The sequence below is a fragment of the Schistocerca nitens genome, chromosome 3, assembly GCF_023898315.1.
Source record: "Schistocerca nitens isolate TAMUIC-IGC-003100 chromosome 3, iqSchNite1.1, whole genome shotgun sequence".
Lineage (NCBI taxonomy): Eukaryota > Metazoa > Arthropoda > Insecta > Orthoptera > Acrididae > Schistocerca > Schistocerca nitens.
In genome coordinates this window covers 928358589-928384666 of record NC_064616.1, presented here as the reverse complement: position 1 = coordinate 928384666, position 26078 = coordinate 928358589, and the positions used below count along the sequence as shown (strand labels likewise).

At 45.3% G+C, this 26078-nt stretch overlaps 1 protein-coding gene across 1 annotated transcript in view; it reads left to right on the top strand.

Moving 5' to 3' along the window:
- The window catches only part of LOC126249003 (alkaline phosphatase-like), a 247755-nt gene that overhangs the window by 161480 nt on the left and 60197 nt on the right, over positions 1-26078 (top strand). The window contains exons 3-4 of the mRNA XM_049950587.1: positions 25380-25572; positions 25664-25827. Coding sequence (XP_049806544.1) covers positions 25380-25572; positions 25664-25827 — 357 coding nt within the window. The remainder of the gene's footprint in view (positions 1-25379; positions 25573-25663; positions 25828-26078) is intronic.

The following is a 26078-nucleotide window of genomic DNA, read 5'->3' as shown; positions in this document are numbered from 1 at the left end:
GAATTTATAATGTGTGAGCCATTCATATTCAGTGCGGTGGCCACGTGTTGATAAAAGCCGTTAAATAAAAGACAAAAAGAAAATGTGGTATTGCCAGTGCGTAGTGAACAGTCAGAGTTCTGTAAATTACTGATAGTCAGATGTGCGTTTCCTTTGCGTATTATTCATACAGGAGGATAATTTGTAACTTAATTGTGAGTACGAGAGTTCATGTTACTCGATAAATAAGAATGAATCCACTCGCTTGGCAGACCACTCATCTTGCAGGCCTGACTGCTTGATGCCACAGTATGAGCAAGGCATGTGGGCGCCTCTCAAACAGTAATTTCAACTGTACGCTCACTGAACAATCAACGTCGCTCTGTCGAAAGGCTCCTCTTGTTGCTTGCCGTTAAACAAATTGTCACTCAACGGTGCACGTGAACAACAGGAAAATTCGGGGAACACTACAAGACAGCCACGACACGAATCGGCAAGATGCGACTTGCGGATCAAGTTGGCAATATACCATTTGACGGTGAACACACACACGCGACCACAGGCTGAATCAAACTGTCAAACGGTAAGCGTCGCTCTACCAGGAGGCAACCTCGCCGTTGCAACCTTGTGGGCAGCAGAATAAATAGCAAACAACCGGCACATACTAGCAACCAAGAGTCCAGTCTGCGTGAGGCAGCTTCGAATACCAACGGCCACAGTTTCACAAGAAGCCGGGAACTCGATAATACCAACGGCAGAACATCATGCTTCCTGGTACATCGCCTCACCGCCCTTCTGGATGAGTCGCAACCAAAAACCGCGACGAGGCGTGGCTTCCCACCTCAATACAGCTCACCGTACGATACAACCCCGCTCGCGAAACGCAGCCACCCACGCGGGCCACGTGCCACCAACTGTCCTCAGGCTAGTACGGCCTCTCTCCGAAAGCCGCCAGCGATCGCACGCTAAGCACCGTGACCCCCTCTGGCGACGCGCCAGAGGAAGGAGAGCACGGCTCAATATCATCAAGACTCCGTCCATGTTGTGTATGTAAAGTCTGTCTAGGAACGAATTTAGACAGCTTGTCAACTTTTTGCACCAGTGCAGCATCGAAGTAACGTCGGATTATGCAACGCGGGCTCAACCAGTTGAGCATCTCTTTATGCCATATACGGGTTCGTGTGGAACGACACCAGCGCGGAAGGATTAATCAGTACAATTATGTGGCTGTTGCACGGATCGAGGTACTCCTCCCCGACACCCAATGTGGCTTTCGACCTTCCTTCTCTGCCGATGACCAACACCTACGCCTCACTCATCTCCTCTCCCTACAGCTTAACTCCCGTCGCTCCCCCATTTTTGTCTCCCTCGACCTCGAAAAGGCCTACGACTGTGTCTGGCATCCTGGTCTCCTGTTTAAACTCCAAACCTACGCCTTTTCTGTCAACTACATCCGTCTGATAGCCTCCTTCCTCTCCTGCCGCCCCTCCTATGTTACCATCCATAATGCCAATTCCCACACCTTCTACTCCTCTCCAGGTGTGCCCCGGGGCTCTGTTCTCTCCCCTCTCCTCTACCTCCTACACACGACAGATATGCCCCAACCCTCCCCCCCCCTCTCGTACACCTCTTGCAGTATGCCGATGACACTGAATTCCTCACCCTCGCTCTTACCTCCAACAGTCCCAACGCCTTCTCGAGAATCGCTTTGACCTTTTTGCCGCACGGTGTAACCAGTGGCTCCTGAAAATCAATCCTTCCGAAACCCAGTCAATCATCGTAGGCCGTACCACTCGCTCCTTCCGGCTCCTGGATTTCTCCCTTACCGTCTGCGCCCGTCCTGTCCGACTCTCCCCCACCGTTACCTACCTTGGCCACACCATTGACCGTCACCTCACCTGGATCCCTCATCTCCGCTTCATCCAATCCAAAGCCCACAACCGCCTCTGACTCCTCAAACTCCTCTCTGGCCAGACATGGAGGTTGCACCCCTCCACCATCCTCCACACCTACAAATCCTTAATCCGTCCCATCCTCTGTTATGCCAGTCCCGTCTGGATATCTGCCCCCCCCCCCCCAAATTCTATAAGTCCCTCCAGATCCTCGAGCGTCATGCACTCTGCCTCGCCTTCTGTAAACACCTCCTGTCCCCCACGCGGATCCTCTACGACCTCATTCCTTTCCCCCATCTGCTCCTATTCCTCGAACATCTCCACATACTCTACACCTCCTGCCTCCTTGATCCCCCTCACCCCCTGGTTGCTCCTCTCCTCTCCCGTCCGCACCCCCTGCTACACCTTCACTGTTGTGTCCCCCCTACCCTCCATCTCTACACCCTTCATCTCCTTTCCCAAGGTGGCTTCCATCAACTCCCCCTCCCAGATGATGCCCTCTCTCCCTCCATTTATGCCTCCTATCAACTCTGATCCTCACCCCCCCTCCTTTCCTCCGTCCTTTCCCTGGGCTCCCTCTTCCCCCCCCCTTCCATCCTGTTTTCTCCCCGCCTACGCTCTCCCTACCTCCCTTCTCCCCCCCCCCCCGAGTCCTTTTGTATTCCCTTTCTCTGCCTTCCCCACTCCCTGTTGCGTCTGCCCGGCACCCCCCCCCCCCTCTTATGGGTCCTCGTCCTCCTTCGGCTCCTTTTCCCCCCTTCCCCCCTTCGTTTTTCCTCTCCTTCCCCCCCCCTTTTTATTTTCCCATCATCTGTCCAGGTTCACCCCACCTGCCGTCGGCTGTGGCATATCATATTTATGAAAACTTTTCAGTGCAGTGTTCAAGTGAATGTTCAGTGTTGTTCGTCTTTCCAAAGTGTTGCGAACAGAAACCATGCTGTCGCTGGGTGTAAATTTTATCTCTTGGGAACAGAAACCTGACTGTCGCTGTGTTTTTTTAATTGTACGTCTGTCTATTCTTTTACCTGTCTGCTTCTTATGTATTTTATTAGAATCATCAACCCTTTGTTTTATGTTTTAAGTTCCACGATTTTCCGCCATTTTACCATTTAAGTCACCGATTTTATCGCCTGTTTGTATTATTTATTATCTTCATCTTTTAAAAAAAATCTTTAGGCTGAAGAGCGGCGTATTAAGCTGCTGCCAGCTCGCCCCCTTCGGGGGGAAGAATCGAAACTCAATAAAGGGAAAAAAAAGAGAGATCAAGGTACGTGGTCAAAGTAAAAGTCCGATGGTCTGCAACACCCAAAGCAGCGAATTGGCGTTCGCTGGGCGAAGTTTATTCATAGCGTATTGTTCCCATGCACAACAGCCATTAAAGGGATTGTCTGTACATACATCGTGACTCCACTTTCGTGTTTTAGTTCCATCTGATTATGGTCAATGTGCACGAGAGTGTTTGGCGGCTCACTAGTTGTTGCAACGTTCTACGTGAGTTGTAAAAACAGATATTCGTGAAGTGTACTATCGTTGAAGTAGCAGTTGAGTGTTGCACAAATCGAAAACGGACGAACGAACTGCTGCATGGAAACAGTGACACATCTGTAGGTAATGCATTGCAAAACGTGTGCAGAATGAAGCACTAACTTATATAAACTATAAATAATTTTTTTTTATTTCTCTTAAATCGAACAAACATACACGTAAGCATCTGCATGCAAAGGCCTACTACAAAACCAGATTGACTAAACACTCAAGATATCACACGCGTCACTATTCTATATTCTCGTATCCTCAGTCGTCTATGGGATGAAGTCCCCACATATCAATTGAAAAATATTTTTAACAAATTCACCTCTAAGCATAATACAGTTGACAATAAATGTTCGAACACCCCATTGTCAGCTTCAATGCATTTGTGTGCTCTTTGGTGAACATGTTGTGTTGCTTGTCTGAATGCTCTGCACATTCTGTAATGAGGGCAGCAGCGTCCATAATGTTACTGCACAGGTCATCTCTCATATTCACCTTGTATTTGTACACCCCAGTCATCATAAAAGCCCTATAAACAAAAATCTAATGGCGTAAGATTTGGCGATCTTTGTGGCCAGTTAATTGTACTACCATGACCGATCCAGCGAATAGGGTAAGTGTGGTTGCTCTCACATGTGTGGTAAAATTTGGAGGAGCTCCATCATGGTGGAAGAAGTATAATGCAGTCTGCATGACCGAAAGAACTTCCTCAAGGTGTTCAATGAACGAATTTTCCGAAAAAAAATCGCTCTTCTAAAATGATTGGAACAATGAATATGCCCCACCAAACACTGATCGAAAAACGAATATGTAGATTGGTTTCTATTGTAGCATGTGAATTTTCCTCCAACCATTGATGATTATCATGAATTCCATTCCGTGTAAACGCGAATTCATCAGTGAATAGTATTAAAGGAATCAAATGACGATTGTCGTTTAAAAAGTGATAAAATGCAAGTTTTTTGGCGGCGTCGCCAATGTGAAGTGTGGACACGCTGTATGTGAAATGGGAACACGTTTTCTGTTCGTGCCGGACGTTGTGGCCAAGCGGTTCTAAGCTCTTCAGTCTGTAACCGCGCGACCGCTACGGTCGCAGGTTCGAATCCTGCCTCGGGCAAGGATGTATGTGATGTCCTTAGGTTAGTTAGGTTTAAGTAGTTCTAAGTTCTAGGGAACTGATGACCTCCGATGTTAAGTCCCATAGTGCTCAGAGCCATTTGAACCTTTTTTTTCTGTACGTAATGTTTTTCCACACACGTGGCACATTGATATGCGTAGAAAGTGGCAATGCACTGGTAGTAGACCTACGCTGCACCATTTCAAGAATGTATTGCTGTTCCAGTACAGGTTGTTCAACTACACGTTTAGAACAAAAATGGTAACTTGGAAGAATATCTGTTTCAAACAGTGTGCTGAAAACTCTGTTAAATACACTATGATCAGGAATCCGATGAGTCGGAAAGCGCCAACGGTATTCTTCAGTGACAACAGAACACTACCATTACAGAAGATATAAACACACACCACATCTGCATATTCTTCATTAGTGTAGATGTGTGGCATTTTAGGCAGTGTGTTTACAAACACAGTTAACCGACACTTCTCTCTGATACACTCACACTCCCTTCCACTACTTCACTCACGACACACCATTTGCAGCTACATGATCAGCAGGCTAGTTTAATGGCAGAAAGACATTCCGTGCTAAGAGGCTGAAAGCAACGATGTAGGTTTTGCTAGAATCAAGACGATTAGTGGGTGAGACACATACATGAGCACCACTAGGCCAAAACCAAATGTACATTAAATGTGTCCCATCTTGGAAACCATCCAGAATAGGACATATATTAATGGGAAGTTTTTGCTTCAAATGAGCGTTCCTGTTATATTCCTGAACACTTTGCCATTTCTTCGGGACACTCTGTATAAGCAAACATTTCGTGTTTTACATAAACAGGTGGAGTGCAGTCCCGTAATTTACTGAAAACCTTGTGTGGTGACCATTCCTCCTGAATGACTTGAATTTCCATATTCCCACCTTCAAAGAAGCAAATGTGCTTGCAGCACGCTGTCAATCTGGTGACACCTCATGTGCTGAGAGAGCTCGCTCCTCCCACTTGCTGTAGCCTGCGAGTGAATGTACATTATGTGACCAAAAGTATCCGGACACCTGGCTGAAAATGACGTACAAGTTCGTGGCGCCCTCCATTGATAATACCGGAATTGATTATGGTTTTGGCCCACCCTTGGCCTTGACGACAGCTTCCACACTCTCAAGCACACGTTCAATCAGGTGCTGGAAGGTTCCTTGGGGAATGGCAACCCATTTTTCACAGAGTGCTGCACTGAGGAAAGGTATTGATATCGGTCAGTGAGGCCTGGCACGAAGTCGGCGTTCCAAACCATCCCAAAGGTGTTCTGTAGAATTCAGGTCAGCCCGCATCTCGTGGTCGTGCGGTAGCGTTCTCGCTTCCCACGCACGGGTTCCCGGGTTCGATTCCCGGCGGGGTCAGGGATTTTCTCTGCCTCGTGATGGCTGGGTGTTGTGTGATGTCCTTAGGTTAGTTAGGTTTAAGTAGTTCTAAGTTCTAGGGGACTGATGACCATAGCTGTTAAGTCCCATAGTGCTCAGAGCCATTTGAACCATTTTGAATTCAGGTCAGGACTCTGTGCAGGCCAGTCCATTACAGGGATGTTATTGTCGCGTAACCACTCCGCCACAGGTCATGCATTGTGAACAGGTGCTCGATCGTGTTGAAAGATACAGTCGCCATCCCCGAATTGCTCTTCAACAGTGGGAAGCAAGAAGGTCCTTAAAACATCAATGTAGACCTGTACTGTAATATTGCCACGCAAAATACAAGGGGTGCAAGCCCCCTCCATGAAAAAAACGGCCGCACCGTAACACCACGCCTCCCAATTTTACTGTTGGCCCTACACACGCTGACAGATGACGTTCACAGGGCATTCGCCATACCCGCACCCTGCCATCGGATCGCTACGTTGTGTACCGTGATTCGTCACACCACACAACGTTTTTCCACTGTTCAATCGACCACTGTTTACGCTCCTTATACCAAGCGAGGCGTCGTTTGGCGTTTACCGGCGCGATGTGTGGCTAATGAGCAGCCGCTCGATCATGAAATCCAAGTTTTCTCACCTCCCACTTACCTTTCATAGTACTTGCAGTGGATCCGATGCAGTTTGGAATTCCTGTGTGATTGTCTGGATAGATGTCTGCCTATTACACATTACGACCCTCTTCAACTGTCGGGGGTCCCTGACAGTCAACAGACGAGGTCGGCCTGTACGCTATTGTGCTGTACCTGGCTCTTCTCGTTTCCACTTCACAATCACATCGGAAACAGTGGACCTAGGGATGTTTAGGAGTGTGGAAATCTCGCGTACAGACATATGACACAAGTGACACCCAATCACCTCACCACGTTCGAAGTCTGTGAGTTCCGCTGAGTGCCCCATTCTGCTCTCTCAGGATGTCTAATGATTACTGACGTTGCTGATATGGAGTACCTGGCAGTAGGTGGCATCACAATGCACCTAATATGAGAAACGTATGTTTTTGGGGGTGTTCAAATGGCTCTGAGCACTATGGGACTCAACATCTAAGGTCATAAGTCCCCTAGAACTTAGAACTACTTAAACCTAACTAACCTAAGGACATCACACACACCCATGCCCGAGGCAGGATTCGAACCTGCGACCGTAGCAGTCCCGCGGTTCCGGACTGCAGCGCCAGAACCGCTAGACCACCGCGGCCGGCTTTTGGGGGTGTCCGGATGCTTTTGATCACATAGTGTAGCTCAGGCCTGGTGGTTACCTACTGCATCATTAAAATTGTTATCAATTGACATACATGAAACAGTAATGTTTCAGTCATATTCTTATTTGAAGTTAGTAAAATTAATGATTTATTTGGAACCCAAGCTTTTTCATAATTTTGGTTTCTGCCAAAACCAGATGCTACACACAGGAAGATTTAATTGTATGTATATTTGAATAAGGCTACATCAGCCTTAAAACCATGCATATTAAAATTACTTGACTTTGCCAGGACGGAGAGAAGCGATAAGAAGCAATTTGTACTTGGAGAACTTCGAGGAGGAAGCCCTGTCGTCCTTTTTCCGTTACGTGGACGACACGTTCGTCATCTGGCCACATGGTATGGATAAACTCCTTGACTTCCTTACACATCTAAACTCCATACACCCCAACATCAAATTCACTATGGAGACTGAAACGGAGGGTAAATTACCTTTCCTTGACGTCTTGGTCAAGAAAAGCGCTGACGACACCATAGGTCATGGGGTGTATCGGAAGACAACTCACACTGATCTGTATTTGCACGCAGACAGCTGCCACCACCCTTCACAGAGGAATGGGGTACTTAAAACTCTAGTACATAGGGCACGCAGTATCTCTGATGCAGAGAGTCTACCCCAGGAATTGGAACATCTGAGAACTGTATTTCGAAGAAAAAAATGGGTACTCAGAGTGGCAGATTCAACGTGCTCTCCGCCCAACCACTACAGCACAACCTGTGGAGATGGATGAAATCACGAGGGAGGAGGTAGGCACTGCGTTTATTCCATATACAGGCGCAATCTCGGGGAAAATCGCCTGCATTATGAAGAAACACCGGGTCGGAACTGTGTTTTGTCCTCCGAATAAAATTCGTGCACTGGTGGGGAGCGCCAAAGATGACCTCGGTTTGAGGAAGGCCGGCGTGTACCAGATTCCGTGTCAATGTGGCAAGTCGTATATTGGTCAGACGATGCGTACCGTCGAGGATCGATGCCGTGAACACCAGAGGCACACTCGACTGATGTATCCGAGCAAGTCGGCGGTCGTTGAACATTGTTTGTCGGAAAATTACGCTATGGAGTATGAACGCACGAGGATTCTGGTACAGACGTCGAGATACGGGGACAGCGTTTTTAGAGAGGCCATCGAAATTCGCACCAATGTCGACCTCATAAACCGTGACTGTGGCTATAATCTTAGCAAGGCTTAGGAACCAGCGATTGGGTTAATCAAGAGTAAATCGAGCAAACGTATAGTTGTGACGACCACGGCGGACAGAGCCATCACACCGACGTCATCTCAGACGCCGTCGCAATCTGTTCCACCGCGCGACCGTGGCGCGGGGCGCGGACGGCGTAGGGAGTGCGCCGCGGGCGGAGGGTATTTAAATCGGCCGCCGCCACGTCCGAACCCAGTTCCACCTGAGAAGCCATAGCGTACGGATCTCCGTACCGGCACGTTCACAGCAGCTCAGTTCGTCAGTTCACCTGATGATGGCGACATGTATGATCGCCGAAATATTGTGCCCGTTGGACACTGTAGACCGGCAGTACACCCGTGGATATTTTGATTAGTTATTATTATTATTATTATTATTACCTAATTGTGATATAGACAATTATATTTAAATAAGTTTTTAAAATTTGTATACATGTAAAATCAAAACTATGTTTAATTATTTTCAGTATTTTACGAGTGTTTTAACTAAAACTAGAAAAACTTTACAAATTATCAGCCATTTTACGCTAATAAATATCAGATATTTCAGCATCATATTTATCACATAATATAATATAGTTGTCCCAATTTTCACGTTTGTTGGTATAATAGTTTAAGGTATTGAGATCTTTGATGACACAATTCCATTTGAAAAAATATAACTTTCGAGTTTATGAGAGTAGAGGAACAACCTTCTTCATATCCAGAAAATGTCATTGTACTATGGAAAAAAATATTTGCATTTTCTTAGATACACAAGTGGGACAGCTATTTAGATTTTCGTACGATGCAAAGGACATTTCTCAGCCGTAAGCAGAGGGTTCGCTAAATCGATCTGCCAGTAGACCTATATGCCAACCAGTCTGTGTATTTAGCCTATACCAGGCAGTCGATCATTATGGAGACGTGGAAACTCTTACCGAGAACAACAACGTAGATTTCCTGGACATTTTTAACGTAAAAGAATTTGTCTTTTAAATAGGAATTAAATTGAGATCAATCGGTTCCATCTGCACATGCACAGAGGAGCTTTCATCTGAAACAGGAACGGTCTCGGAAACAACTCGAAAATAGATGTAACATTGACAGTGTCCTCAAAATGTTTAATAAACTATCCTTTTAATTCTTTCAACGCCACAATGAATTTTTGAAGCCTCGTATTGGTTTTACACTAGTGACCTTAGGGAAACTGACGGTGTTTTGTGAGAATTTGTCCTTTCCACAATGCGATTTTCCTTTTCATTGTCATGATTGCTATCCCCTCGAATCATAAATACAGTAAGTTGTTCCTCACATTGCAGTGTCTTACTGTACATTCACTTAAAATGTAAGGTCCATCTCGATATTCCAATTTTCATTCCTGCTTTCTTTCTGCTCTCAAAAATTCAACAATAGTGGGTTCGAAATCGAAAAATCATTCCAGGCATGCCCTTGACTTAACCAACGTACCTTGCAGTATAAAGTCTCCATACTCTTCATTCGATTCCATCGAAAACTGTTAAAACTGACAGTATTATAATGTGTACAACTTCAGAAAATTTACTTGTCGTGCAACCAATTTCGTCAAGTGCCCCATGTGTGCTTCCTGTTGTACAGAACAATGATTTCCCATCCGTCATTATAAATTTTCCATCATTATAAATTTTTCCTCCTTCATCGTTAACTAAATATTTAAATTCTTTCTTCACGGTGTTTTAACGCCGTTCCATAGTAAATTTGCAATACCACTCGATGATGTGACTGTATACTGCATAACAGATATTGAGAATTCGTACCCTTTTCTTCTACTATTCACATTTATTTTTAATGGCTTTCGGCAATAGATCGCTAGACTGCCTCGTTTTGTGCAAACAGCCACTGGCTCTGTAAACCTCTTTTATACCGTGAATGAATAGCAAAGGGTACCAGCACTGACACCACGATTCTGCCGAACAGAAGAAGCGTGCCGACCAAACAATGCTCCAACGCAATGCTAAAATGAAATGTCGCGCTGTATCGAGTGCTTCCGAGAAGCACCGAGCAAAGTCGAGGCAGGCCGAACCTCGTGTGCAGTTTGGCACACATTAGAGCTAACAAGTTTTGGAGATGTTGATTCGTACATTTCACCAGCTGCTCCAAATATCCCAGCTAGTTTCAGTGGCATTAAGACCGGGTGACTTAGCAGACCAGTGGAGATGCGATAGCAAATGTTAATAACGACCACAGTTGTGTTTCAGGTAGATTTATTACGCCACAACTGGTTTTGTTCTAAGTGAGCATTTTCAGATGACACCTAAAATTCACCAACAGTCTTCATAACTACACTGCTGGCCATTAAAATTGCTACACCACTAAGATGACGTGCTACAGACGTGAAATTTGACAGACACGACGAAGATGCTGTGATATGTAAATGATAAGCTTTTCAGAGCATTCACACAAGGTTGACGCCGGTGGCGACACCTACAACGTGCTGACATGAGGAAAGTTTCCAACCGATTTCTCATACACAAACAGCAGTTGACCGGCGTTGCCTGGTGAAACGTTGTTGTGATGCCTCGTGTAAGGAGGAGAAATGCGTACCATCACGTTTCCGACTTTCATAAAGGTCGGATTGTAGCCTATCGCGATTGCGGTTTCTCGTATCGCGACATTGCTGCTCGCGTTGGTCTAGATCCAATGACTGTTAGCAGAATATGGAATCGGTGGGTTCAGGAGAGTAATACGGAACGCCGTGCTGGATCCCAACGGCCTCGTATCACTAGCAGTCGAGATGACAGGCATCTTACCCGCATGACTGTAACCGATCGTGCAGCCACGCCTCGATCCCTAAGTCAACAGATAGGGGCGTTTGCAAGACAACAACCATCTGCACGAACAGTTCGACGACGTCTACAGCAGCATGGACTATCAGCTCGGAGACCATGGCTGCGGTTACCCTTGACGCTGCATCACAGACAGGAGCGCCTGCGATGGTGTACTCAACGACGAACCTGGGTGCACGAATGGCAAAACGTCACTTTTCGGATGAATCCAGGTTCCGTTTACAGCATCACGATGATCGCATCCGTGTTTGGCGACATCGCGGTGAACGCACATTGGAAGCGTGTATTCGTCATCGTCATACTGGCATATCAGCCGGAGTGATGGTATGGGGTACCATTGGTTACACGTCTCGGTCACCTTTTGTTCGCGTTGACGGCACTTTGAACAGTGGACTTTACATTTCAGATGTGTTACGACCCGTGGCTCTACCCTTCATTCGATCCCTGCGAAACCCTACATTTCAGCAGGAAAATGCACGACCGGCATGTTGCAGGTCCTGTACGGGCCTTACTGGATACAGAAAATGTTCGACTGCTGCCCTGGCGAGCACATTCTCCAGATCTCTTACCAATTGAAAACGTATGTTCAGTGGTGGCCGAGCAACTGGCTCGTCACAATACGCTTGATGAACTGTGGTACTGTGTTGAAGCTGCATGGGCAGCTGTACCTGTACACGCCATCCAAGCTCTGTTTGACTCAACGCCCAGTCATATCAAGGCCGTTATTACGGCCAGAGGTAGTTGTTCTGGGTACTGATTTCTCAGGATCTATGCACCCAAATTGCGTGAAAATGTAATCACATGTCAGTTCAAGTATAATATATTTGTCCAATGAATACCCGTTTACCATCTGCATTTCTTCTTGGTGTAGCAATTTTAATGTCCACTAGTGTAATTCTCACAAACTGGCAGCAATGTACTAAACGCACAAACAAAATTGACACTCAGCGCGGTGGATGATGGGAGCGAACGTAGAAGCATTTCCCATTTACAGTCGCCCCATCAGCCACGGCGCCAAGTGTCAACTTTGTTTGCGCAAACAAAACACTGATGTCATCATTCACTAAAAGTGTAATCGCCATCATCATCCTAAGAGACACATTCTGGAACACAACAATGTTGTTGTTGTGGTCTTCAGTCCTCAGACTGGTTTGATGCAGCTCTCCATGCTACTCTATCCTGTGCAAGCTTCTTCATCTCCCAGCACCTACAGCAACCTACATCCTTCTCAATCTGCTTAATGTATTCATCTCTTGGTCTCCCTCTACGATTTTTACCCTCCACACTGCCCTCCAATGCTAAATTTGTGAACCCTTGATGCCTCAGAACATGTACTACCAACCGGTCCCTTCTTCTGGTCAAGTTGTACCACAAACTCCTCTTCTCCTCAATTCTATTCAATACCTCCTCATTAGTTATGTGTTCTACCCATCTAATCTTCAGCATTCTTCTGTAGCACCACATTTCGGAAGCTTCTATTCTCTTCTTGTCCAAACTCACCCGACTTAATTCGACTACATTCCATTATCCTCGTTTTGCTTTTGTTGATGTTCATCTTATATCCTCCTTTCAAGACACTGTCCATTCCGTTCAGCTGCTCTTCCAAGTCTTTTGTGTCGCTGACAGAATTACAATGTCATCGGCGAACCTAAAAGTTTTTATTTCTTCTCCATGAATTTTAATACCTACTCCGAATTTTTCTTTTGTTTCCTTTACTGCTTGCTCAATATACAGGCTACAACCCTGTCTCACTCCCTTCCCCACCCCTGCTTCCCTTTCATGCCCTGGACTCTTCTAACTGCCATCTGATTTCTGTACAAATTGTAAATAGCCTTTCGCTCCCTGTATTTTACCCCTGCAATCTTTAGAATTTGAAAGAGAGTATTCCAGTCAACATTGTCAAAAGCTTTCTCTAAGTCTACAAATGCTAGAAACGTAGGTTTGCCTTTACTTAATCTTTCTTCTAAGATAAGTCATTAGATCAGTATTGCCTCACGTGTTCCAACATTTCTACGGAATCCAGACTGATCTTCCTCGCGGTATGCTTCTGCCAGTTTTTCCATTCGTCTGTAAAGAATTTGCAGCAGTGACTTATTAAACTGATAGTTCGGTAATTTTCACATCTGTCTACACTGCTTTCTTTGGGATTGAAATTATTACATTCTTCTTGAAGTCTGAGGGTATTTCCCCTGTCTCATACATCTTGCTCACCAGATGGTAGAGTTTTGTTAGGACTGGCTCTCCCAAGGCCGTCAGTAGTTCTAATGAAATGTTGTCTACTCCTTGGGCCTTGTTTCGACTCAGATCTTTCAGTGCTCTGTCAAACTCTTCACGCAGTATGGTATCTCCCATTTCATCTTCATCTACATCCTCTTCCATTTTCATAATATTGTCCTCAAGTACATCGCCCTTGTATAGACCCTCTATATACTCCTTCAACCTTTCTGCTTTCCCTTCTTTGCTTAGAACTGGGTTTCCATCTGAGCTCTTGATATTCATACAAGTGGTTCTCTTCTCTCCAAAGGTCTCTTTAATTTTCCTATAGGCAGTATCTATCTTACCCCTAGTGAGACAAGCCTCTACATCCTTACATTTGTCCTCTAGCCATCCCTGCTTAGCCATTTTGCACTTCCTGTCGATCTCATTTTTGAGACGTTTGTATTCCTTTTTGCCTGCTTCATTTCTTCCATTCTTATATTTTCTCCTTTCATCAATTAAATTCAATATTTCTTTTGTTACCCAAGGATTTCCACTAGCCCTCGTCTTTTTACCTACTTGATCCTCTGTTGCCTTCACTACTTCATCCCTCAGAGCTACCCATTCTTCTTCTAATGTATTTCTTTCCCCCATTCCTGTCAGTTGTTCCCTTATAGTCTCCCTGAAACTCTGTACAACCTCTGGTTTAGTCAGTTTATCGTGGACACATCTCCTTAAATTCCCACCTTTTTGCAGTTTTTTCAGTTTTAGTCTACAGTCCATAACCAATAGATTGTGGTCAGAGTCCACATCTGCGCCTGGAAATGTCTTACAATTTAAAACCTGATTCCTAAATCTCTGTCTTACCATTGTATAATCTATCTGATACCTTATAGTATCTCCAGGATTCTTCCATGTATACAACCTTCTTTTATGATTCTTGAACCAAGTGTTAGCTATGATTAAGTTATGCTCTGTGAAAAATTCTACCAGGCGGCTTCCTCTTTCATTTCTTACCAGCAATCCATATTCACCTACCACGCTTCCTTCTCTCCGTTTTTCTACTCGCGAATTCCAGTCACCCATGACTGCCCGCATCTCGTGGTCGTGCGGTAGCGTTCTCGCTTCCCACGCCCGGGTTCCCGGGTTCGATTCCCGGCGGGGTCAGGGATTTTCTCTGCCTCGTGATGGGTGGGTGTTGTGTGCTGTCCTTAGGTTAGTTAGGTTTAAGTAGTTCTAAGTTCTAGGGGACTGATGACCATAGATGTTAAGTCCCATAGTGCTCAGAGCCATTCACCCATGACTATTAAATTTTCGTCTCCCTTCACTACCTGAATAATTTCTTTTATCTCATCATACATTTCATCGATTTCTTCATCATCTGCAGAGCTAGTTGGCATATAAACTTGTACTACTGTAGTATGCATGAGCTTCGTGTCTGTTTTGGCCACAATAATGCGTTCACTATGCTGTTTGTAGTAGCGTACTCGCACTCCTATTTTTTTATTCATTATTAAACTTACTCCTGCATTACCCCTATTTGATTTTGTATTTACAACCCGGTATTCACCTGACCAAAAGTCTTGTTCCTCCTGCCACCGAACTTCACTAATTCCCACTGTATCTAACTTTAACCTATCCATTTCCCTTTTTAAATTTTCTAACCTAGCTGCCCAATTAAGGGATCTGACATTCCACGCTGCGATCCGTAGAACGCTAGTTTTCTTTCTCCTGATAACGACGTCCTCTTGAGTAGTCCCCGCCCGGAGATCCGAATGGGGGACTATTTTACCTCCGGAATATTTTACCCAAGAGGACGCCATCATCATTGGTTAGTGTTACAAGGCCAGATCAGTCAATCATCCAGACTGTTGCCCCTGCAACTACTGAAAAGGCTGCTGCCCCTCTTCAGGAACCACACGATTGTCTGGCCTCTCAACAGATACCCCTCCGTTGTGGTTGCACCTACGGTACGGCCATCTGTATCGCTGAGGTACGCAAGCCTCCCCACCAACGGCAAGGTCTATGGTTCATGGGGGTAGGGAACACAACAAACAAACTAAAATACTACGCCGGCCACCTAGCACAAGCACAGCTAGCAGTAAATGCACGGAACATAACAACATGCTGTGTTATGCAGTATAGTACACCATGCTGTAAACAAACCTGTTTCCTGACTCAAGATATTTGATGTGACTGCACAATCCCGCATGACTGGGTGAAAATGTCTCTCCAGCTGTGGGGTAATCGTGCAGAGCCACTAAGATCCTCCATGGCTTGCCCCTCCATGAAGCCAATGATTACGTATTCACTTTACAGTCAACGGATCCTCACTAAACAATGCAGCGACATCGTGGTATGATTAACAATGAGACTAGCATTGATAGAATCAATTTAGAAGAGAGAAAAGTACCCTTAAGTTGTTACATGCTGATGGCACAACAGTATGTCACAGACATCTTGCGTCCTCATACGTTACCTCTCATACAAAAGTGTTTTGGTGCCGTAATTCAACAGGAAAATGCTTGTCCGCACATGGCACGTGTCTCTACAAAGTGTCTGCGTAATGTTGAGGTACTCCTGGTGGTCAGCTTGATCTACACATATGTTCCTGATAGAACATATATGGGACCATCTTGGATGTCATCTCTTTCTGAGTGCCAGTATCCAGGATATCAAAGAAAATTTATGACAATCGTCGGACATCTTGCCTCAGGAGAGGATATGACATCCTTATCAAACAAATCAGTGCACGAATGCGGGTCAGAGGGGATGTAATGTCACGATAAGTGGGCTCATACTGCCATGTTATTTCTAAATTTAACTCAGTTTTGTTATCACTGAAATAATATCAGATACCCTCTCAACCCATGAAGTTTCATTTCGTTCCCCCCTTCTCTTATATGTGCCTCACTTTATTTGTCAGGCAGTGTAGATGGCATTACACTTACCTACTTTTTTGATGAAATGATATTCATTTGCACATCTAAGCATGTAGTACACTTCATGTCAGTTTTACAATTGTTGCATTCTGCCTTCATGATGTTACAACTTTAGTGAGTACTGGATGAAATATTTATTTAAAGAAACCAATGTGTCATGTTTAATTTTTTTATATGCAGAATCCTGTAAAAGCTGATGCTCATATGGGATCAGGATACAAATAGCCGTATACAGAATAAACTGTCCCCACTAATATCTGCACATACATATATTTCGACAATTATCATACACGTGCACACAGTACACCGTACACGTGGAGTGGGAGGGAGACAAAAGCGGCGTGCCTGTCTGGACTTGTGTCACAGTATTGCGTCAGCCGCCGCGCGACAATAACGCTAGCAGCGGTCTACATTACTTTTCAACAGTCAAAAGTAAGTTTCTTGATTCCATTTCTTTTAAAGATTGTTGCTATATGTCTACTGATAAAGTAATGAGAGTTTCTTCTCGTTAAACGTTAAACATTGGTAGTTTAATATCAGTGATTACTTCGCACGTAGAAAATTTTGTATTGCCATTTCGATGTTTTTCTTGTGGAGGAGTGCGTTGGGTACGGTTGTGACATGTTTTAAGCGTACGGTTGTGACGAAACAGTTTGTGGACAGTCTTTGACGATGATGTCGAAAGTTGTATCGCCCTGCTGGAGGACTTTAAAGGGGCCGAGATAAGGTGGTTTCAGAGGTTGTCAGACCGAATCGTCTCTCAGCATTACATGGGAGCAAGTGTTGAGAGCGGTTGGCACGTAAGTGTCTGGCGGGGAACGGCTGATAGGTGGGTGCAGCGTTCATCTTTGAAGTGGGTGCGCATGCGACTTATGAAATCCAGGGAGGGGTGGGGGGGGGGGGAGGTCTTCAGGTACTTGAGGCTTAATGAGTTCCCCTGGTAGGACGGGGTTCTCCCTGAAAACGAATTCTGAGATAGTTCCCTGTAAGTCGGGCTTGAAATTTGAACTGAGGCGGAGCAGCACTAATGGAAGTGCTTCAGACCAGGGGCAGTTGTGGCACCTGAGCGCAATTTTTAGATTGCGGTGCCACCGTTCCCCTAACCCGTTGCTTTGTGTGTGGTAGGCTGTGGTGTGAATTTTCTTTATGCCACAGATGTTACATAAAATGGTGAACAGGGAAGACTCAAAACTGCTGACCCTGGTCGGTGGTGATGGTGGTCAGACAACCAAACCTAGCAATCCATGAGCAGATAAAACCCTTGGCTATGGTCTCGGCAGTAATGTTAGGTAAGGGGCCTGCCTCTTCCCAGTAGGACGTGCGGTCAGTTGTGGATAGAATGTATCTGTGGCCCACCGACGGTGGAAGAGGATGGATAAGATCGATATGTACATGACGAAATCGTCCTGGAGGGGTGTCAAACTTGCCCAGTGGTGGGGTGGGGTGGTGGCCGATTTTGTTGCATTGGCAGGGGACGCAGCTGCGTGCCTAGTTCTGACAGTCCCGTTTTATATTTTTCCAAACGAAACGCTCGGAGATGAGCTGTGTAGTGGCATGGTCGCCAGGATGAGTGCGGTTATGCAGAACATCGAAGGCCTGCCGGCACAGGAGGGGGGGGGGGGGGGGGAGTAACGGGCATAGGGTACCAGTAGAAGAGTCGCACGACATCTCATCCACAACGCTGGGGAATTTAGCTTTAGTAAACACAAAGGATGTTTGAGTGCCCGTGAGGAGAGCTTGAGATTCCTCGTCGGAGGCTTGTAGGGCGGCCAGGTTGGATAAGTCAATGATCCGTGAAATAGTATTGATCCATGAAAAACATCTGCAACAGTGTTGTTCGTGACTTTGATGTAGGCAACATCGGTTGTGAATTGGGAGCCTAGATCAAAGTGATGGAAAGGCCGTGGGGGTGGGTCCTTGGGGGAGGGGGGTTTCAGAAAGCATCTGGGAGTGGTTTGTGATACGTGAGGATGAAGAACGAGCGACCCTCCACATTGGGGCAGAAGCGTTTGATGGCCTTGTAGACCGCAAGGAGTTCTCTATCGAAAGCAGAGCATTTCCTCTGAGCTGTTGATATTTTTTTAGAGAAGAAATGGAGAAGGGTAACTGTGTCTGCCTTGCGTTGCTGTAGTACCGCTGCAACCGCGATGTCACTGGCGCCCGTAGAGATGAGCAACTCGGCCGAAGGGTCGGGGTGGACAAGTGTCACAGCATGAGCTAAAGAAGTCGTTAATGCATTGAAAGCCTCCAGTATAGGTGCAGTCCAGCGAACGGGTTTGAGTCCTGAAGTCTGTTTACCCGACGGTGAGTCTGTCAGCAGGGCCTGCACGGCGGCGGCAGTAGGCAGGTGACGATAATAGTAATTTATTGTGCCCAGGAAACATCTAAGTTCTTTGTAAATAGCCGGGGACGGCAGTGAAGTGATGGCGTGCACATTAGATTTGGGAGGCTGTATTCCGTCGCTGGAGACAGTGTAACCCAAGAATGTGACGCAAGGCTGACGCAACTGGAATTTTTCTTTGTTGACCTCGACGCCGTTGGAGTTGAACGTCTGGAGGACCATGGATAAATGATTTTGGTGTTCCTCAGCTGACTTGCTGAAAATGAGTATGTTCAAAAAACAAATGGCTCTGAGCACTATGGGACTCAACATCTTAGGTCATAAGTCCCCTAGAACTTAGAACTACTTAATCCTAACTAACCTAAGGACATCACACACACCCATGCCCGAGGCAGGATTCGAACCTGCGACCGTAGCAGCCCCGCGGTTCCGGACTGCAGCGCCAGAACCGCACGGCCACCGCGGCCGGCAAAATGAGTATGTCATTCAGAAATGCAAAGCAAAACTCGAACTGTCATAAGATGGAGTTAATGAAACGCAGCCACGTTTGTGCTGTGTTTTTTTGGCCGAATGGAATGAAGTTGTGTTGGAACAAATCGAGCGGCGTGGTAATAGCTGTTTTATGGGTGTCGTCCGGCGCTATGGGAATCTGGTGGTAGGCTCGTTTACAGTCAATAACACTGAAGATTGTAGCGCCTGATAACACATGAGTGAAATCATTTATGTTAGGCACGGTGTAATTGTCCATGACAGTATGAGCATTTAAACATCTGCAGTCGCCGCACATTCGGAAAGAACCATCGTGTTTGAGGACGAGGTGGATCGGTGAAGACCAGTTGTTGTCTGACGGTTGCAGGATACCTGCCTCCAAAAGTTTGTTAATTTGCTGCCGGGCTGCACGCAACTTGATAGGGTTGAGGCATCTAACGTTGTGCCTAATAGGAAGGCCGGCAGTGGTAACTATCTTGTGTGTCATTCCGTCAGTGATGGAAGAAACTGATAACTGCACACGGGACTGATCAATGTACTGACGTGAAGTTTTTGGACGGGTAGGGCCCGACGAGGCATAGCTGTTAGTACAAGTGGGAAAAGGCAGCACGAAAGTCACATGTCTAGTATGTGACTGCGGCGTGTGCTTGTTTGGAGAGCGCAGCGCGGAGGAGGTCGGAAAGCACGGCGACTGTCTGCTGTCAACCTTGCACTTGGGGACCCGGCGTGGGCAAGAGTAGTGTTGGCGTCACGCGTGGAACAGCGATGGCCGCCGAGTCACATGGTTGGCGCGCGAGAGATGGGGAATGTTTATCAACACGCGGGGCAGCTGCCCGCGCAGTGGGTGTGGTCGTATCGTGCGCGCAACTGTCGTTAGAAGCACTGTCTGACAATATGGCAGTGAACGTGGTGAGTGTGTCGGGGATGCGGAGTCTACCGTACGCGAATCGTCCCACGCAATAATTGTTTTTGGACTGACCTGATGAGCGTCTGGGCTGGTGTCTGCTGGAGAAACACAATTAGGTGGCGGGACTGTGGACTTTAGTTTCAGCAGCAAGGTACGAGCCGCAACGAGCTCATTGTAAGTGTGAGCTATTCGTTGTTTCAGCTCGTAGTTTTTCTGGCAGAATTGTGCTGCCGAGTCATATCCTGACAGTAGGTTTGTGACGCAGGTCACAATGTCGCCCGTGAAGGCGGAGCACTCATGTACCAACTCAAATGTCACGAGAGAAACAGAACGTGGAACATAAGTGCGGGAGCACAGTATCCGAGTGTTGGTGGGATGGTGTAGCACTGATCCCTGAACTACATTCGGACAGAGTTTGTAATGGGACAAACAATCCATACTGAGAATTGGTTCATTGATGTCAGCAATGTAGAAAGTCCATGGAAAACACAGAGAAGGAGATAGGTGCACCGTAACTTTAACAGAGCCTGAGATTTGTAATGTTGATGCGTCGGTGAAAAGACGGGGGGAGCCATCAGTGTAGGTATGATAGACATGTCAGCACCCGTGTTTAATAGGAAAACGAGCTGTGACGAAATGTTAGTCATGTACAAAGACCACTCAGCCGGGCAGACGAGTGGACGGAGTGCAATGTATGAGGACGCCTGTGAGTTTCCCCGCAGGACTTGGTGTCTTTTAGGTCCAGCAGTCGGCGTTTGGGTGCTGGCAAGGTAATCGACACTTCTTGGCATTATCGCCGAAAATCTTGTGGTACCAGCAGTATGGATGAGCCAGATGCTGTGGTGGTGGTGACTGTGGCAGCAGAGGAGGCTTGTCCTCGTTGATTTGTTCTGGCATGTATACCAGCACATATGGTGCATGGGCAATCCTGGAGTGCTCGTACGGTGGAGAGAGCGAGCAGATACTGACAGGCGATGTAGAAGGCGTGGAGGCGGAGCGAGCCCTGCCTCTGCCAGCAGATGGCTGGTAAGCAGGAGCAGTTGTGCCAGTTAGCGGTGAGTGGTGAGCTGGTTGGTGTTGTCGTAGCAATTAATACAGTTGGTCTGTGATGCGGAGACGAGAGCCGATTGTCTCGAAGGAGTGCGGTAGCAGGTGGATCTGTAGATCGGTAGGCAATATGGCAAACCACACCGCCCACAGAGTGATACCCAGCATGGTATGCGGTGCCAGAGTTGTGATGGAGTTCGGTCCCCCAGGTGTTCCTTGTACAAGACCTTGATGATTATTCTTGTGGTGAGCAGGTGAGTCATTCCATGATCGTTTTCTTCGTGAACTCATACTTCAGTGGTGGTGGTGGTGAGAGGAGTAGATTGCAAATTAAGTCCAAGTGATCATGGAGGTGCGTGACAAGACACAGGAACTTAGAGTTGTCGTGATGCAACTCAAAAAGTTGCTCGACAAGTGCAAACTATGGTACAGGATTGTCTTCGTATAAAGGTGGCAGTTTTGGCAGACGACCTGGGGGAGGGTACAAAGGTGGCTACGGTGTCCCTTGGAAAACCGGCTGGTCCGTGGCAGGAGAGGCCGTACAGCAGGCCGGCACAGTAGGCGTGGGTGCATTACTGGCAAGAATGTCCATAGTAACGGCAGGTTGCATTGTCCTTGATGTGTCGCGAAAACACAACGCGGCGGCACAGTCAGTACTGTGGGAATGAGCGGTTGCGCGATACGTGTATGGGTCCTGTAAAGTGGATCATAGGTTACAGGTACTGATTTGAATTTGTCCACCTCAGAAATAACGCGTAAGGCCGGCATGCAGACACAGGTGGATCTGTGGGAGAGGCGAGTGTGGTCAGAACTGGGGCCCGCTACAAGTGTGTGTGTGTGGGGGGGGGGGGCATAAGGTCGGGCTATAAATTACCCCGTAAGGTCGGGCTATAAATTACCGGTGAAACTTGCGGAAGAGCACTTTGGTATGGTAAGCTGCCGCTGGAAGACAAAACTCCGAAAGATGTACTCCTGAATATTATCCACTTCACACTTCACGTGTTGGCGAGCACACTCCAGCGACACACAACCCAAGTCCATTGTTTGAGTTTATGGTGTAGCACTCGACCATTGTAGAACAACAAAGATTAAGGTTAATGTGGTTGGAGATCGCGAATCACTATGGAGTAATGGAGAGCCGGCTGTTGGCAAAGGATTGAAGGTGCCCGGCAGTCATAGTTGGGCTTCCAAATCTTCGAACAAAGCATTGGGTGAGGTGGCCATGGCGGCATCCGCATAACCTGTTGATTTACGACACATGGCGTGTAAACTGTCCCCACTAATATCTGCACATACATATATTTCGACAACTACCATACAAGTGCACACAGTACAATGTCTAAGAATAGACAGAATTAACATGGCAGCTCAGATAACTGACCTGAGTCCCAAAGATTAATGTTGTCTAAGGTCAATATGACCTATCAACGCCACACTCATATACTGACGAGTCATAAAATTAAGACTCCCCACCATGAAAGTGAAAGCTGCCTGGTGGCAGCAAACAACCCTCATGTGTTCCTATTTTGATCCAATCACATCTTCAATTATAATTCTAGTGGGCACTGGGTCATTGAGATGGTACTCTGGATCACTGTAAATAGATTGCCTTGTCAGATAAATTACATTTTTTGTTACAACAGGTCAATGGCCATGTCCAGATACACCATCATCCAAATGAACAGCTACTAGAAACATACAGGCCATTGGGTGCTCTATTATGCTGTGGGGGATACTCAGCTGGGCTTCCATGGGACCTGTAGAAGTAATCAAAAGACCACAACAGCTGTGGAGTGTGTGAACATTATTGCAAACTACCTACTTCCCTTCAGGATTGATGTCTCCTCTGGAAGTGATAGTTTCAACAGGATAACTATCCATGTCACTAGACCAGAATAATGCTAGAGTGATTTGAGGAGCATGAGAGCGAACTCACATTGATGTTGTGGCCACAAAATTCAAGTGATCTGTATCCAAAGGAACACATCTAGAGCACTATCAGGCTCCAGCTCAGTGCTCACAAACCACTGGCTTGTGATTTACAGTAACTGCCCAATCTGTACATAGACATCTGTTGCTCCTTATCTCCTGAAACCTACCACAGTAACCCCTCTTTAACAACTGTTCACATGACACACCAGTTCTCTCCCAAAGTATGTGACAGGTTTAAGGTCTTGGTCTGTAGGTGGCATTGCTTCTAGACTCCCAGATCCATGGGCGTTAGCAATGTCATCTTTGGATTTGTCACTGGATAGAGTGGGCACAAGTGACCCAACCTCTGAATTGGTAATTCTCAATATGTTGGCGCCACATCAGACAACTGTCAAATGTGGCACCAAGATTTCTGACCTTTCTACATCATGGCACTGGTGTGCCATGAACCTCAACAGCAGGCAAGGTGTTTGGAATTGAATGTAACATGATGATCATCACTTGCATTTTGTCCAGATTGGATGTCATGTGATTGGTGTTTACCCAGGTGATGATGTCATGTACATCATGTAAGAGCTTCAACAGATGCAGACACGTACTCTAGTTCAGGAGTGCTGTGCCTTATGTATACATGTTTGGAGGCCTCCAGATCGGATTTTTTAGTATGCATTTCCACAGTAAAGCCAGTAGGAGCTAAACAGAAGCAAAGCATCATACTGAAACTTTTACAATAATGATGAACAGGAGCCAAAGGGAAATGAATACTCTAACCTATCTCTTATTTTACTGTGATGAAAATAACAATTTAGCAAACCTTGCAAGTCTCTTCTGTGACTTTATTTACATCACCTTTTCTCATTTCCTTGAGAATAAATAGAGAGATAAAATTAGAATTGTTCATAATTTCAAGAAAAAATTTTACTTTTCTTCTCTTTATTGTCCAGTTGTTACTAGTTTTGATTGTTGACACAGTTTTTCCAGTGGTATGATCCTTCTTGCAAAATAATTTTTGGACTTCCATAAAATGAAATGAAATTTAAGACACTGTTTTCGATACTTTTCCTTATTTTATTAGTAATCTTCTCGGATAACTGCATCCATTTGACACAAATTTCACAGTCATGCTCTACTACTTCAGTAACATGCCCTATAAAATCTTATTTCTACAGGTCACAACAACTAACTTCAAAGCACATATTTCAAAGATATCAATCACATTTCAAACAAAAGCATCTCACACATATTGTGCTTCCTTTTTATTTTTTGTTAATGTTTCAGTAATCAATAACAATAATACTAATGATAATTGCAACTGTAATTTTCACATTGATAATTTCCAAATAAGTTAATTTTCTTCTACTAACATCATTTGAATGTGGATGCAGATGTGATTTTATTATGCATTACACTCTGACACACATGTATACTTTGTCTAAATGACATTGAAGTTACAAATACACATATAAAATGAAACTGTATAAGGAGCTTTATTGGAGTGTGTAGTATATAGACCAAGTGTATTGTATTAGTCAATAACAAATAAATGTGTACCATGAGCAGTTTCTTTACTATGCCCGTCTCAGTACTAACACTGGTTCTCAAGAACAAAGAGAATGCATTTATAACAAGAGATTTTTGGTTCCTGGATTGCCCACCACTTGAATGCTGCATCATTGCAGATGAGAAGCAGCTGTTCCTTATAATCGTATAAAAGGAGCACCATTTGGACAACACTTCAGGAGAAAGGTTATGAAGCAGATGTGCAATTCTAACATGCTGTTTGTAATGAAAGAGTTCACCAATTGGCGCTAAAATAATACAAGTGATTCAGTTGTTGGTTTCCAGCGCATTGTAAATAATTTTGGTAATAAATGTGATAAATTTCGATTTGCAGAATCAATTCTGGTTTGCCATAGGACAGATAAATGAAACTGTACTGTAATGAGAGTTTTTTCCTTCACTGTTTGTAGTGACATTAAATCACTTAACACTGGTGTCAGCAGTTTGACAATTTCTGCAGTTACAGTGAATAATTCCTTTAATGTGTCTCATTTACTGCTGATCTAGTGACTTACCTATTAAATTAGTAACACTTTTCTACAATGTTGAAATCATACATTGAAGCAGCCAAGAAGTTTATTTCATAAAATTAAAACTTTTGTAAATGGTTAGGTACAAATATGAACTTCTTCAAAATATGGTATATTACTATTTAGTGGAAATGTTCATCCATTAATTGCATATTAACATCTCCTATTACTGTGTTTTTGTTTCTAGACTTATAATGCTGATAGAATGGTCCCAGACTCTGCGAGCACTGCAACAGCTCTCTTCAGTGGTGTGAAGACCAATTTTAAAGTAGTTGGCGTCGATCAACACGTAAACTATACTGATTGTGATGCATCACTGGACAAGACTCGCTGGCTGCATTCTGTTCTGAAATGGGCACAAGATGCTGGGAAAGATACAGGTTTGTATTATTTAGATGGAAGATATGCCAAATGACTGATCTGCGTCATTATTCAAAAGTAGATAGAATATTTCCTTTTCTGCCACTATAGGCTTTGTTACTACAACCAGAGTAACACATGCAACACCAAGTGCTCTCTATGCTCACACTGCCAGCAGGGACTGGGAATGTGAAAGCAAGATGCCAGCATCAGCAAGTCACTGCAAAGACATAGCACGACAGCTTGTGGAAGATGAACCTGGGAAAAATATTAAGGTTAGCTGCAAGAGGTTTAGTTTAGTAATTTCACACTGCTAAGGTGTTAGATTGTTACATGACAAACAGAAAATGTGAAAGAAGTTGAAATTAATTCTCTGGCCAGTACCCAATGAAAACTGATGATACCAGGTGAGCATATCAAACCAGTACCCAGCATTATGCTACAAACATAATTATGTAACTTCTGAATGCCGCATCAAAAGGTGAGTTTGGAAAGACTTGAAATCTAGTTTATGAAAATAAAAAAG